This window comes from Thamnophis elegans, chromosome 1, assembly GCF_009769535.1.
Source record: "Thamnophis elegans isolate rThaEle1 chromosome 1, rThaEle1.pri, whole genome shotgun sequence".
Classification (NCBI taxonomy): domain Eukaryota; kingdom Metazoa; phylum Chordata; class Lepidosauria; order Squamata; family Colubridae; genus Thamnophis; species Thamnophis elegans.
Genome location: NC_045541.1, coordinates 71,217,841 through 71,231,998, shown reverse-complemented (window position 1 = coordinate 71,231,998; position 14,158 = coordinate 71,217,841). Strand labels below are relative to the sequence as shown.

General features: G+C 40.3%; 1 protein-coding gene across 4 annotated transcripts in view; it reads right to left on the bottom strand.

Moving 5' to 3' along the window:
- The window catches only part of DAGLA (diacylglycerol lipase alpha), a 124,848-nt gene that overhangs the window by 21,759 nt on the left and 88,931 nt on the right, over positions 1–14,158 (bottom strand). For all 4 annotated transcript variants that reach the window (XM_032220016.1, XM_032220033.1, XM_032220042.1 and 1 more), the window contains 6 exons: positions 13,050–13,174; positions 10,267–10,423; positions 9,455–9,538; positions 9,230–9,307; positions 5,125–5,205; positions 1,813–1,955 (listed from right to left, as the gene is read on the bottom strand). In XM_032220016.1, coding sequence (XP_032075907.1) covers positions 1,813–1,955; positions 5,125–5,205; positions 9,230–9,307; positions 9,455–9,538; positions 10,267–10,423; positions 13,050–13,174 — 668 coding nt within the window. The remainder of the gene's footprint in view (positions 1–1,812; positions 1,956–5,124; positions 5,206–9,229; positions 9,308–9,454; positions 9,539–10,266; positions 10,424–13,049; positions 13,175–14,158) is intronic.

The window sequence follows — 14,158 nt, the reverse complement described above, 5'->3', positions numbered from 1 at the left end:
AAATTTATCAGACTTGAACATTCTGATTCTACAAAAAACCACCCTACTTGGAACAGCTATATCCTCCGACGTTACCTTAACAGTTCCTAGGTCCTTGGTTAGGACTTGAGCTGTTGAGCTACCAACCAGCCCCAAAGGCTGTGAATCTCACCAAAGATGATGATGATGATGATGATGATGATGATCATCATCATCATCATCATCAATAAATAAAGCTTTGAAAGCTTTGCCAAAAGTTTGGGTTTGAATGCAGTAAAAATCACTGGAAACACCAAGTTGACAAAGTTCTTGAAAATGAACAGGTTAAGATCCAAACAGGCAGATATCTGGCCCACAACATGTATGACATCACTCTTGTGGAAAAGAAAAAAATCTGGTTCATTGATATTGCACTACCAGGTGATGCATGAATTGAAGAGAAACAGCCAGAAAAAAAACAAAATACTGTGATTTGCGAATTGAAATTGAACAATTGTGGAGAAAGAAATCAATGGTTATACTAATAGTAATAGGAGCCCTTGGAGTAATACTCAAAGGGCTGCCTAGACACATGGAAATTTTGCACTTCTTAGACCTGAATATTCTGACTTTGCAAAAAACCACTTAACTCAAAACTACTCATATATTCAGATGATACTCTAACAGCATTTAGGTCCTTGGTTAGAATTTGAACTGTTTTGTTTTTACCAGTCCCAGGCTGTGAATCAAATTGAAGATTAAATCAATAATAATAACAACGCTCCAGGTTTGTATTATTGATAATGTATTTCTATATCAAGAGAAAAGCAATTTGTGGATAATTAACATTATAGATAAAATTTACTCCTAGGAATCCCAGTAGATCAACTGTTTGCCAGTACACTAAGATAGGAATACCTAACAGAAATCACAAAAGAAAGCTAATAGAAACTTATGAGGTTACAGGAAAACGGAAAGTCAATGTTGAAATACTTTACACATAGGATTTTAGTATGACAGAAGATTTGTGGAGGGAGAATATATATTCAGAAACCAAATCCATTAAAAAAATTAACTACCAAAGGCATTAGACTGGCTGATAAATAGGAAAGTACTAAGACTTAGTTGAAACACCAGATGAACTGTTTGGCTCTGCCTTGTCTATTTGTTCTGAGCCATGTTCCAGCAAAAAATTGTTCCTTTCATCTTAGGATTTAACCAGAGGTAGGTATGACATATTAGCTAGCTTATGATACAACTTCGTGATGGACGAGAAAAATCAATTGTACTTGGCAAGGCTGTGGCAAATATAAATGGAAGATGATGGATAAGGTGAATGAACAGAATCAAAGAAAATTCTGCTAGAATAGAGGTGTCAAACTGGTGGTCTGTGGGCTGGATGCATCATGTGCAGGCCATGCCCACCCAGCTCTACATAGGCAAGAAACGTTGCAATACACTATGTGACATCATGTGATGCAATCAAGTTTGACACCTGTGTGCTAGAATGACTTTGCAAGAGCAGGGGATTATCACCAGAGACAGGTTGCTGGGTCCTTGATGATATGATATTACCTAATGAAGTAATTGACATATAGCATAAAAATCCTCCTACCAACAGGGGAGTTTAAAAAGTCAGTATCTATCCTTAAAACTGTAAATAAAACCTTGAAACTATTTCCCCAAAGTTTGATGAGATCTCAGAGGTAGTGTCACTTCTTGTGATCTTGGTGCTATCCCTCTGCTGATGCATCCTAGGAATGCATTGCCTTTTTTGACAACTGCAGCTCATTGCTGGCTCATATGTTACAGCTCTGTATTCTCTTATTTTCTAAATATACTGGAGATACCTACCTTAAAAGCCCACCTGGTGGAGAATAAGCAAAGCACTTTAGAGATGGATACTGTGGACGTAGTAGAAAGGACAAAATGGCTGCTGTGCCCGCTCCTAAGGAATGGCCAACTACAATTAGGCCATAATGTTTTGTTCCTCTGCCCTACAAAACAAAAGCCTTTTAGATATTTGAAGGATTAAGGCATTTCCATCTATTTATGCAGTTATCTGCCATCTTTTTAAACAATTTCTCTCAAACCAGTGTAAAATGTATGTTTTAATTAGCATTTTTCTTAAAACACTATTTAATTATACCATTCTGATAGTAACAAATTGCAATGTAACATTAAAGAAGGAAAAAGTAGGGAATAAAAAAAAGTGGCATTCAGTTTTTTAAAATTAAATAGAAAACCAAATAAAATAAATATATAGTTTCTTCCAAAAGCCAATGAGAAACTTCCAAACGTTCACAAATATAATCCCTTAATCTTTGCAAACATAAACCGTAGTCTTCTAATAAATTTGCTACAATTGCTCCTAGTTTTTTCTTTAAAATACATAAATAAATTGATTTCAAATCTTACGAAGTTTAAGTAAATTTAAATAAATTTAATCATTACTCTGAATTAAAATGATTTTTTTTTCAATAACTATTACTCAACTTTATAGGAATTGGAATTGGAATTGGAAAAGTTTATTTATAGGCCGCCCTTTTCCCTGGGGGGACTCAGGGCGGCTTACAACTCATAGGGAAAGGGGATACAAACAATGACACATAAGCACAATACATAATTAAAAAGAACACAACATTCATACCATTCGGGTGGGGATGGATTACAATCTTTAGCCCCAGGCCTGACGGGATAGCCAGATTTTAAGGGCTGCGCGGAAGGTCTGGAGGGTGGTGAGGGTACGAATCTCCACGGGGAGATCGTTCCAAAGGGTTGGAGCTACAACCGAGAAGGCTCTCCTCCGCGTAGTTGCCAGTCGACACTGACTGGCAGATGGAATCCGGAGGAGGCCTAATCTATGTGATCTAATCGGTCGCGAGGAGGTAATTGGCAGGAGGCGGTCTCTCAAGTATCCAGATCCACTACCATGAAGGGCTTTATAGGTGGCAAGTAGCACCTTGAAGCGCACCCGGAGATCGACAGGTAGCCAGCGCAGCTCGCGGAGGATAGGTGTTATGTGGGTGAACCGAGGTGCACCCACAATCGCTCGCGCGGCCGCATTCTGGACTAGCTGAAGTCGCCGGATGCTCTTCAAGGGCAGCCCCATGTAGAGCACGTTGCAGTATTCCAGCCTAGAGGTCACAAGGGCACGAGTGACTGTTGTGAGGGCCTCCCGGTTCAGGTAGGGTCGCAACTGGCGCACCAGGCGAACCTGGGCAAATGCCCCCCTGGTCACAGCCGACAAATGGTGGTCAAAGGTCAGCTGTGGGTCCAGGAGGACTCCCAAGTTGCGAACCCTGTCTGAGGGGTGTAATATTTGGCCCCCCAGCCTGAGAGATGGAACACTTGCCAAATTAGTGGGAGGGAAACACAACAGCCACTCGGTCTTTTCCGGGTTGAGCACAAGCTTGTTAGCCCTCATCCAGTCCCTAACAGCTTCAAGGCCCTGGTTCATCACGTCCACCGCTTCATTGAGTTGGCACGGGGCGGACAGATACAACTGGGTATCGTCCGCATATTGATGGTATCTTATCCCGTGCCGCCGAATGATCTCGCCCAGCGGTTTCATGTAGATGTTAAATAGTAGAGGGGATAAGACCGAACCCTGCGGCACCCCATATGTTAGGGGCCTAGGGGTCAATCTCTGCCCTCCAACTAACACCGACTGCGACCTGTCCGAGAGGTAAGAGGAGAACCACTGCAAAACAGTGCCTCCCACCCCCACCTCCCGCAGTCGTCGCAGAAGGATACCATGGTCGATGGTATCGTAAGCCGCTGAGAGGTCAAGGAGAACCAGGATGGAGGCGTGGCCTCCATCCCTGGCTCTCCAGAGGTCATCGGTCAATGCAACCAAAGCGGTTTCTGTGCTGTAACCAGGCCTGAAGCCGGACTGGAATGGGTCGAGATAACTAGCTTCCTCCAAGGACCGCTGGAGCTGGAAGGCCACCACCTTCTCAACAACCTTCCCCACAAAGGGGAGGTTGGAGACTGGACGATAATTATTAAGAACGGCTGGGTCCAAGGATGGTTTCTTCAGGAGGGGTCTCACCACCGCCGCTTTAAGTGCGGAGGGAAAGACCCCTTCCCGAAGGGAGGCGGTAACAACCGCCTGGATCCAGCCCCGTGTCACCTCCCTGCTGTTAGCAACCAGCCAGGAGGGACACGGGTCCAGTACGCAAGTGGAGGCACTCACAGCTCTCATGGCCTTGTCCACATCGCCTGGGGCAACATCCTGAAACTCAACCCAGCGATGGTCTATCAGATTATTCCCTTGTGCCTCGGCTGGATCTGCAGAATCGGAGTCCAAGTCCGACCGAAACCGAGCAACTTTGTCCGCCAAGAACTGGACGTAATCCTCAGCCCTACCCTGCAGGGGGTCCCCCGTATCCCTCCTATTTAGGAGGGAACGGGTTATCCTGAACAGGGCGGCTGGGCGCGACTCAGCGGACGCAATCAAGGTGGCAATATAAGATCTTTTCGCCGTCCTAATTGCCCTGATGTACTCCTTGATGCAAGATGTTAACAGTGCTCGGTTCGATTCGGACTTATTGGACCTCCATGCGTGCTCTAGGCGTCTCTTCCGGCGCTTCCTCTCCCGGAGCTCCTCGGTAAACCAAGGAGGAAATAGGGGGAAAACTTGTTTTCAGATGATGTTTTTGAATTTTACTGGCAAATGTTTTCTAATAGCAAATGAAAAAGGACTGTTCAGGGTTGCACAAAAGCCATTTGCAGGCAACTGATCACTTTCTCATTTTCTAAATAGCATAGTTAGCATGAATGAGAAATCACATTGTTTGGGAGATGGATACTTGTGAAGGCTTCTAATATTTTAATAAGTGATTAATACATTTTACTTTATTTTTAGCATCGTAATAAGGAACCTTTTCATCAAATTTTAGTGGTTTCAATTAATTAATTTGAAAAAGTATGTTTGATGAATGAAATTAATGTCAGCAATATTTTAAAATTTATAAATGTTTTTTAAATGAATTTTTAAATCTTTAAAAAGATTCTTTCAAGGAATTGTTTTTTAAAATAGTGGAAAATGCTGGATGTTTTTAAATTGTAGCAGTATTTCAAATACTTTGGACATAGTGTTCAATAGTTAATAGAAAACCATAGAGGTATGACTCTACTTTCTGAACATAAACAAAAACTTACTAAATCACGCCCAAAAGCCTGAGACAACACCATCTCCTGCTCCAGTTTCTTTTTTATATACTCAGCAGATAGCACCATCCCCTAAAAAGAAACAACAAAGAAAACATAAAATGTGAGTTTTAACCAAGTTGAGCACTATGCACCAGCATTTTAAAAATTAGGTATTAATTCAAGTGACCGAGGCAATGTGACTCTTTCCTTCTTCAGTAAAATGGGAAATCCAATGTTGATAAGGGATTAAAGAGACATGTTACATTGAGCACCACTTCTAAAGCTTAGTAGCTTATACTAGTTTGAGGAACTCAGATTTCTTGGACTTCCCTATAGTTTGAATCAATGGGAAACGAACCTGGGAGAAACAGAGATACTTTGATTAAATAGTTTCAGTTCCGATCCAAACCCTAGCCTGTCACAATTTTGTCACTCATTGCCACTGTATTCATGTTTTCTACATTTTAATTTGCATTCTTTTTTAATTATTCTACTTTTATGGTATACAATTTGTTCAGTGCCCGATGCCCACTGAAGATGATACATATGTGTTGAGATAAATGAAAAATAAGGTATCATGGGCAGAACTATAGCTAAAGCTTTTTCTATTAGTAAGCAGAGCAACTTAGAGACAAACTCCTTTACCCAGATGGAGAAGCACTCTGCCTCTTCCTAATCCTCTCTGACACCTATCTATATGGCACAATGTTGCACTGCAATATTTATTACAGTTTATTAAAGTATGCTTGTATAGTATGTTACTGAGACTGTCAGGGACTCTAGAGAGTTTACAACAATATAGAAGAGGTGTCAAAATGGATTTCTTTGTGGGCCAGATCAGCATTATTCTCCATCGCGGGCTGGCCGAGGGGTGGGGGGGAACGCCTCGTGCAGCACCCTGCCAGCCAAAACAGGGGGAGTGCCCCATTTTGGCCAGCAGGATGTCACAGAAGGCGATCCAGTCTGAAAATGGAGTGTGAGGGGGGCGGCTGCACAGCCCCCGCCCCATTTTGGCTACCAGAGGCATTGTGGGCTAGTTCTTTTCTATTTCCAGGTCAGCCCCATGGACCAGATTTAAGTATCCTGCAGGCCGCATCTGGTCTGTGGGCCTTGGGTTTGACGCCCCTGATTTAGAACAATTAAAAATCTACAGTTGTGTATGAACAAAATATTCACAGTAAGAATTGCAGTAATTTAAGATACTCCAACACAATTCTGGTGATGCTACAGACTTAATTAAAATATAGCTATTTTCAGTAAACCATCCGAATAATCAGAAAAAAATCCTAATCCCAATAATCGTTCTAATTGTATCTGTGTTCCACCATTATCTGGGGCCAGTTCAACTAATGAGAAGCAGTTCCATAGGTCTAAGACGCTGGTAAAAAAAAACAGCAACACCAGCATTGGCCTAGGATGAAAGTGAACCCAGCAAATGTACAATCAGTGAGATGCAGAAGTGTGATGGGATATGATTTTGTTGTAAGGTCTGTTGGTTACATTTATTTTGTTTATATGGAGTATTATTGTAAGACAGTTAGAATTATTATGCATAAAATGGGCATCTACATTTGCTAGATAAAAAGCCTCAATGTTTTCACTTCATGAAATTGGGACACAATACATCTCTTGGCATGAATATATTGGTTCAATAGATTATGGCTGGTAAGGCAGTCCTCCATAATGTTAAACCATTAAAGGCTTTGTCAATTTAAATCAGCACTATTGATTGTACCCAGAAATTTGTTAACAAGTAAAACAGATCTTGAAGAGGTGTACAGCATGTAGAGACCAATACTTGGACCATTGCATTCATGACCTGTTGAAGTTTCTGTGTGCTAATCAAAATTGTCTCGCCCCTATGGGACAGGCTCACCCCACCAATGCCGATAGAGGAGGCATTCTGCAGATCTCGTCAGTCAAGGAATTCTAGTTGGCAGGGTCCAGGCGAAGAGCCTCTTGTGGCCCCAGCCCTTTGGAACATCTTATCCCCTGACATTGGCTCTGTAGTTAATTTGGTTGGCTTGGTGGTAGTTGGATCAGCTAATAGCAGCTCCTATCTTCCTCATGCTCCTTTCCTTCCCATCTTTTAGTTATTATCTGTATTTCATTGTGATTTTATACAGTGGTGTATAAATATTTATTGTTTCATTTTGATGTTGTATTGCTGCCCAGATTTGCCTTGCAGAGAGAGGGGCAGCAAACACCTTTAATAAATGAATAAATAAAATATATTGAATTATTTATTCTTAGTGTAATTTAGGAATATTAGGAATGGTATTTAAAACTGGAAAGTTAGGTAGTTAACTTGGAAGCTGCCTGTTAATAATGGCAAAAATAAGAAAGAAAGAATGGCTGTACTCTGAAATAGGAATTGTCAGCTGTTATAATTCAAATGGTGAATGTTACTTTTTGCTTCTATAAAATGGTAACTTAAAAAAAAATATAAATCCTTTCTGTATCCTTCAAAAGGATTTATGTGGTGATAGCAAGGCCTTCCACAGGGTAAGGAGAAGGGTTGGAGATAGCTACAGCAGAATACACTTAGCAGATGGAATCAATTATCAAGACATAGGAATGCACTGGCTGGCATAAGAATGTCAAATTCCAAAGATGGAAAAAGTAATTTAAGATTTGTGTGAGTGCATTCAGCAGATGTCACTTGAAATGGTGCTTTGTAATTGCTTTTACATAATCCTTTCAGATTTACTGACTATGGATCAGAGGTCAGCAGATCTGAAAAATCTGTATTATTTTTTAAAAGAACCTGGTTATGGGTACTGGTAACCTACTGGCATCTGCAGATTCCTGGATTTAAAAAAAAATCTGAATGATGTTAAAATATTTGAACTTAATGAAACTTTGAGCCCTTCTACTCAAAATCCATTTTTGTAATCCTTCCCCTTGCTTTCAGCACTGTCATTCAAGATGGGAAAAAACTTTATTTGGAGTAAAAAGTTCTTGCTGAGCCATCACAAATCATCCAGAAAAACAAAGCAGTTCCTACTTACACTTGTACTGTCAAACATTTTATCATTTGTAAACTAGTTGTACATGTTTGCTTTTCTTACCTCAGGCTTTTATAATTTTTGACTTAGTTTTTCTTAATCTTTTAATACAATAATGTTTATTTTCCATAATCCAAGGTAATAAAGGTATGTCTAATTATCAATATATAATAAATATCAATATATAATAAAATATTCTACACTCCTTGAATCTTTAAAATTGTCTTCTGTTACAGAATTACGCGCTCTACATGGGGCTGCCCTTGAAGAGTGTTCAAAGACTTCAGTTTGTCCAGAACGCAGCCGCGCGAGCGATTGTGGGTGCACCTAGGTACACTCACGTTACACCTATCCTCCGCGAGCTGCACTGGCTACCCATTGGTCTCCGGACACGCTTCAAGGTGCTAGTCATTACTTATAAAGCCCTACATGGCATCGGACCTGGGTACCTGAGAGACCGCCTCCTGCCAATTACCTCCCAAAGACCGATCCGATCACACAGACTAGGCCTTTTCCGGATTCCATCAGCCAGCCAATGTCAGCTGGCGACCCCCCGGGGGAGAGCCTTCTCTGTTACAGCTCCGGCCCTCTGGAACAAGCTCCCCGTGGAGATCTGGACCCTTACTACCCTCCCGGCCTTCCGTAAGGCCACTAAGTCCTGGCTGCTCCGGCAGGCCGGGGGCTGTTGAAGTATCCAGCCCCACGGTAACTATGTATGTTGTTGTATTTTAAATTGTTGTTTGTCTTATTTATCCCCTTCCCCTTTTTATTGTAAGCCGCCTGGAGTCCTCCGGGAGTGGGCGGCATACAAGACCAATAAACTCAACTCAACTCAGAATTGCATTTCATATTCCATCAGCTTTGTGGGATTATCACCAGGTTTTGTTTCTTTAACTGCCAGTTGTTTTTGGGGAGGACACCAATTTGAATGAAAGTTTCAACAGCTTTTTATACCTTTTTCAGTACCAACAGATTGCATACTGTGGCTTTCATACAAGGATTAAAAATAATCTTAAATTATATATTCCAAGATAAATTTTAAGAGAATTATTTGAAAGTATGGTGTATATATTAACCAACTAAAATCAAAAGCATTCTATAAATACCTTGTGTCCAAGCCATGTTCCGTGATGTCCCTCCACAGGGAGGCGCTCAGCATCTCCAGTCAAATCAGTCAAAGCATCCTTTGGGGTGAAGAAAAAAGACTCCATGATATATGAGGCTTAGACATTGTTACAAATCTTATTAATACATTTGTACATTAGCAGATTTCTAGGTTCAGAGCATGAAACAATCACACGGTGACTGAAGTAAACAGGAAAAAAAAATACCTTTGGTGATAAAGTTCCTCGAATGCTAATGACTACTTTCTTCTTTTCATGATCTACAGCCACGTAGAAGGGGGTTTCATAAACCTAAAAGTAATGAAATATAGTGCAATAGTTAGTGTTTGTAGTGCTGCCTTCAAGTTAGTGCTGACTCCTTGGACAACTTCCTGCAGCTTTCTTGGCAAGGTTTGGAAGTGATTTGCCATTGCCTTCTTCCTTGACCAAGATTATCTAGCATATCTTTGTTCCTAAGATGGAAATAGAACTCATAGTCTCCCAGTTTCTAGCCCATTGCCTTAAGGACTACGCCAAACTTGTTCTTTCTATTTAGTCTTACCTAAATGCCAAGCATTTTCTTTCCTAATCAACTCCTCGTAGAGAAGCAACATTTTTGAGCTAATTCTAACAGGAATTTATAATTTCATATCTGATAAGTGAATTTTGATGTTTCAACTCCATTATTTTGTCATATGTAGAAAATTGTCTCTTTATTGTCAAACACATATTCTTACAATGATGATATATATTGGGGATGACATAGGAGGGAATGTAGAACTGAAAGAAATGATGGTAGGGTTGGGCCAAAGCCATGGGACTACAATATTTTTTGATACCCCGTTTTCACTTTTTGGCACCTGTTTTTTCTCTACAAAACAGTCAACGCAGAAAAGCAATCAACAATGCTTATCAGATCTTCAAAATGATCTCTTACCTAAAGGGGTTGAAAGCTACTTTCCTATTCCTGCCTCAGCACATTTCTCCAAAACACTTTAGCAATCTTCTCCAGCACAAGTTATTTTTCATACAACCCTTACCGCATCATGACATGAAGTGTACACAATGTCCACAGAAGTCATGTTTTCATCAAGGAAATGGCGTCGAATTGCAATAGCATTGCAGCCACAGCAGTTATCTTCCTCAATGGTGACACCAGGTACATAACGGGGCCGAGTAGTGCAGAGGCAACAGCAACTTTAAAAGAAAGCATAATCATTATAATATGGAAAGAAAAAAACATCTTCTTTCTAGACAAAATTCCACTTTAGCGTTTCATAAGAAAGTTCTAAAACTATTAGACTGCAATTGTCCAAAATTGTCATCCTTTTCTCATTATCCCAGAAGTCAGCTTTAATGGCAAATTCTTCTAATCCTTTCAACACTTCTAGCTTGAACACTTGAATAAATAAATGCTCATCTCAGCTATTAGTAAATTAAAGGTCAAGATTCCCCATATATGTATATATTAAAAAAAGAATGAGACAAAGGATTTCTACTGAAGATAGCAAAAGAAATATTTAAGTTAATAGTGTCACTGCCCCTTCATTTAATAACCAAGAAAGAGACCACTCAAGTCCATATTTCAGAATTAAGTGTACTTATACTGCTTACAAACAAAAAGAAGCAAAGCAAAGCTGAATCTGAATAAAAAGGCGCAAAAGCAATAGATATCAATACAAGATTCAATCCCCTCCCCTTGGTACCCCAGTCCATAGTCCAATCATAATTCACCCAACTGTCAGGTGGGAGACATCTTCAAAAATCATCATCAGGACGGAATGCTGGACAGTTCACCTTGGCGGGAAACTCCCTTCCTTCCACATGTGCAAAGAGATGGTGAGAATAACTCCCTAATTAAACAGTCCTCTGGCACATAATGATTCCCCTCCCAAATACCATGCCCCTCCTCCCTGTTTCAATGGCAGCCCAAAAGCAGCAGCGAAGCAGAGGCTGACAAATAGCTTATAATGGCCTTTTAGGGATTTTATGTAGAGATTTTATACTATGTTATGAATATTTATTAACTTAATTTATAGCCCTTTGTGCTTAGATATGTACCTAAGATCCAAAGTAAAATTAGAAATGAAATATGATTTATATTAATTTCTAAACAATTGCCAGTAGTTAATATATAATTGACCATTGAATCGTGTGATGTTGGTTACTAATTCAAATGACTCAGGGACGTGCAGTCACTAGAGGCAAGGGAGGCGGGGCCTCACCAGTGTCCTCAGGGAAAGGAAAGAATTTTAAATATTTTTTAAAAAATAATTAAAGCCAGGGTAGTTGCTACCAGATTTCAAGTCACAGTGGCTTGGTGTCTGCTCTCAGTATTAACTAGGAGGAGGCCAGAGAACTAGGGGCCTCTTTTGCATAAGGAATTTTTCACCTTTTAAGAGTTAAGCAAGGGTTAACAAGCAAAGAATTCCTTATGCAAATGAGGCACGTATTCTCTCGCCTCCTGTAAAGGGCATTTTTAGAGGCTTTTTAGAGTTCTCTGGGAGCAACTAGATCAGTCTGACAGAGCTCTGGCCTTTCAAGAGGGGAGGGCAGGGCAGGGCAGGGAGAAGCAGAGTTGAAATAGTCTCTGAAACAGCTGGAAAATGTGCATGTGTGGGGAGGGGGGAGGAATTCCAAAAGTTTGATCGGAAGGCAGCAGGGGAAGGGGCGGGGTATGGCAGAGGAGCTGCTTTCAAGCCTTTGGAAAATATATCCAATCCAACTTCTGTGTTTGTGTTTGAGAGTGAGTGAATGAGAGAGGGATTGAAGTTCTCTGTGTGCGTGTGTCTGTTTGAGAGAGGGGGGAGGGAGGGAGAGAGGGAGGAAGGAGGGGGAGGGAGAAAAAAAAGAATGGGAAAACTTATTTTGCAAGGGGGAAAAATGCTGTCGCTTTAAATCGGAACTGAGCATGCGGAACTGTGGAATTCTTGGAGTTGAAGTCCACAAGTCTAAAAAGTGCCTCACCAGGCTTAAAGCTGACCGCACGTCACTGGAATGACTTTATCAGATATATTCATGCAGGATGGGCTATTAAGGGCATATGACTTGAAAACCTAATGTTAGGATTAGCATAGGAACAATATCCTGCCAAATAGATCAGTGGTGGGAGAAGGATGTATTCATGTTCCCTGTTTGTGAGCTCATCAGGAATATTTGTGGCCAGAAAGCAGGGGTGGGTTCCTGCCAGTTCTAACCTCTTCTATAGAAGAGGTTCCACAAATCTACACTGCCATTTAGAACCACTTCCAGCTCCCTCCCCTGCCCATCCGCACATCATCAAGATTAAGAGCGAGATGAGGAATTCTGGGAGTTGAAGTCCACAAGTCTTAAAGCTGTCAAGTTTGAACACCCCTGGGGGTTTTTCCCTAAAGGGTTAGGGGTGCGAGGGTCTTGTAACTGGCAGTTTTAAGACTTGCACACTTCAGTGCCAGAGTTCCTGAGCCAACATTTTGGTTGCTAAACAAGAGTGTTGTTAAGTGAGTTTCACCATATTTTACAAGTTGGCCAAGCCCACCCAGTCACATGACTGCCAAGCCACTCCCACTTGATCACATGGCTGGCAAGCCACTCCCACCCAGTCGCATGGCTGGCAAGCCACTCCCACAAAGCAGGCCACACCCACAGAAGAGGTTCTAAAAAAATTTGAAACCCACCACTGCCAGAAAGAGAATATGAATGAATGAATGAATGAATATATTAGTACACACACACACACACACACCCCTCAACAAAGGAGGAATGGATGAGGAGACAGAGGAAGAAAAAAATAAATGAGATAATAAAGTAAAAGACATTTAAAATAATCTGTATGAATACTTACGAGCAGGATCTGGCCAAGCGACAGAGTCCACAGGTAGGCTTCCTCATCAAATACATGGGCCAGCCATAAGCAGCCAAAGCAAAGAGCATATAGTAGCATACTTCTTTATATCGCAGCATTTCTTGCTGAAGGAAATAAAACAAATATTATGGCATGATGCCATAATTAGAAATAACTTCCTCTTACTTATCAAAAAATTATAATTTCTGATTAGGTTTCCATCGTCTGTTTGATCTTTCAATTAAGCTTCAAATAGCCACCTCCAGGCACTGTTTGAATGAAGAAGCCTGAGATTAGCACTCTTTAGGATAGGTGCTGAGTGGGTAAGAAAATTTTGCTTCCATTTTTAAACCAGCTTGAGAACCTTATTATTGTACAGTCTAGCTAAGAAAACTGATTTGTAACATGTGGTTTACTAACAAGCCAAGATCCTAACCCTTAATTTGATTCTGGCTTGTTTGAACAACTAAACAAAGTTCATGCATTTTGACAGAATGAAGCCCTCTGATTAGTTAAAAGTGGAAACAAAACCTAAATAGTAATAGTAGTAAGATGCAGTGCAGTCAAAACTAGATTGGGCAAAGATCTTTTCCCGACTGCTAAAATATCATTAAATGAACTTATGCATAACTCCAAATATTTTTAGAGACAGAGAATTTGTAAGAATTTGTTTTAATAAATGAATGATTAAAGGATATTAAGTTATCATGATCTTAAGATGGGACTAATTCAATGATAGCTTTTTCCATATTTATTAGATACTTTGTAAAGCTTTTAAAAAGAGTTGGCTATCAACTTCATTATGCTGTAAGTTTAAAATAATGGAAGAGACACTTATGCAGATGAAATGTATTCATGCCACACTTATCCAATTTGGGTTTGTTTGTTAATGATTTTGAGAAGAGTGCTGTATGAGTGAGTTGAAATTATGTACAATCTTTTTTGAATTTATCAATATATGAAGAACTACTGATTTATGAAGTGTGGAGTATACCAGAACATAATGTTCTTATATGATAAAAAGACAGTTCTATACAGGATTTACACAGAATCCTGGATTGATGATGTGTATTTGCTCACTGATCATATGCTAGTTCTGTGTTGATGTA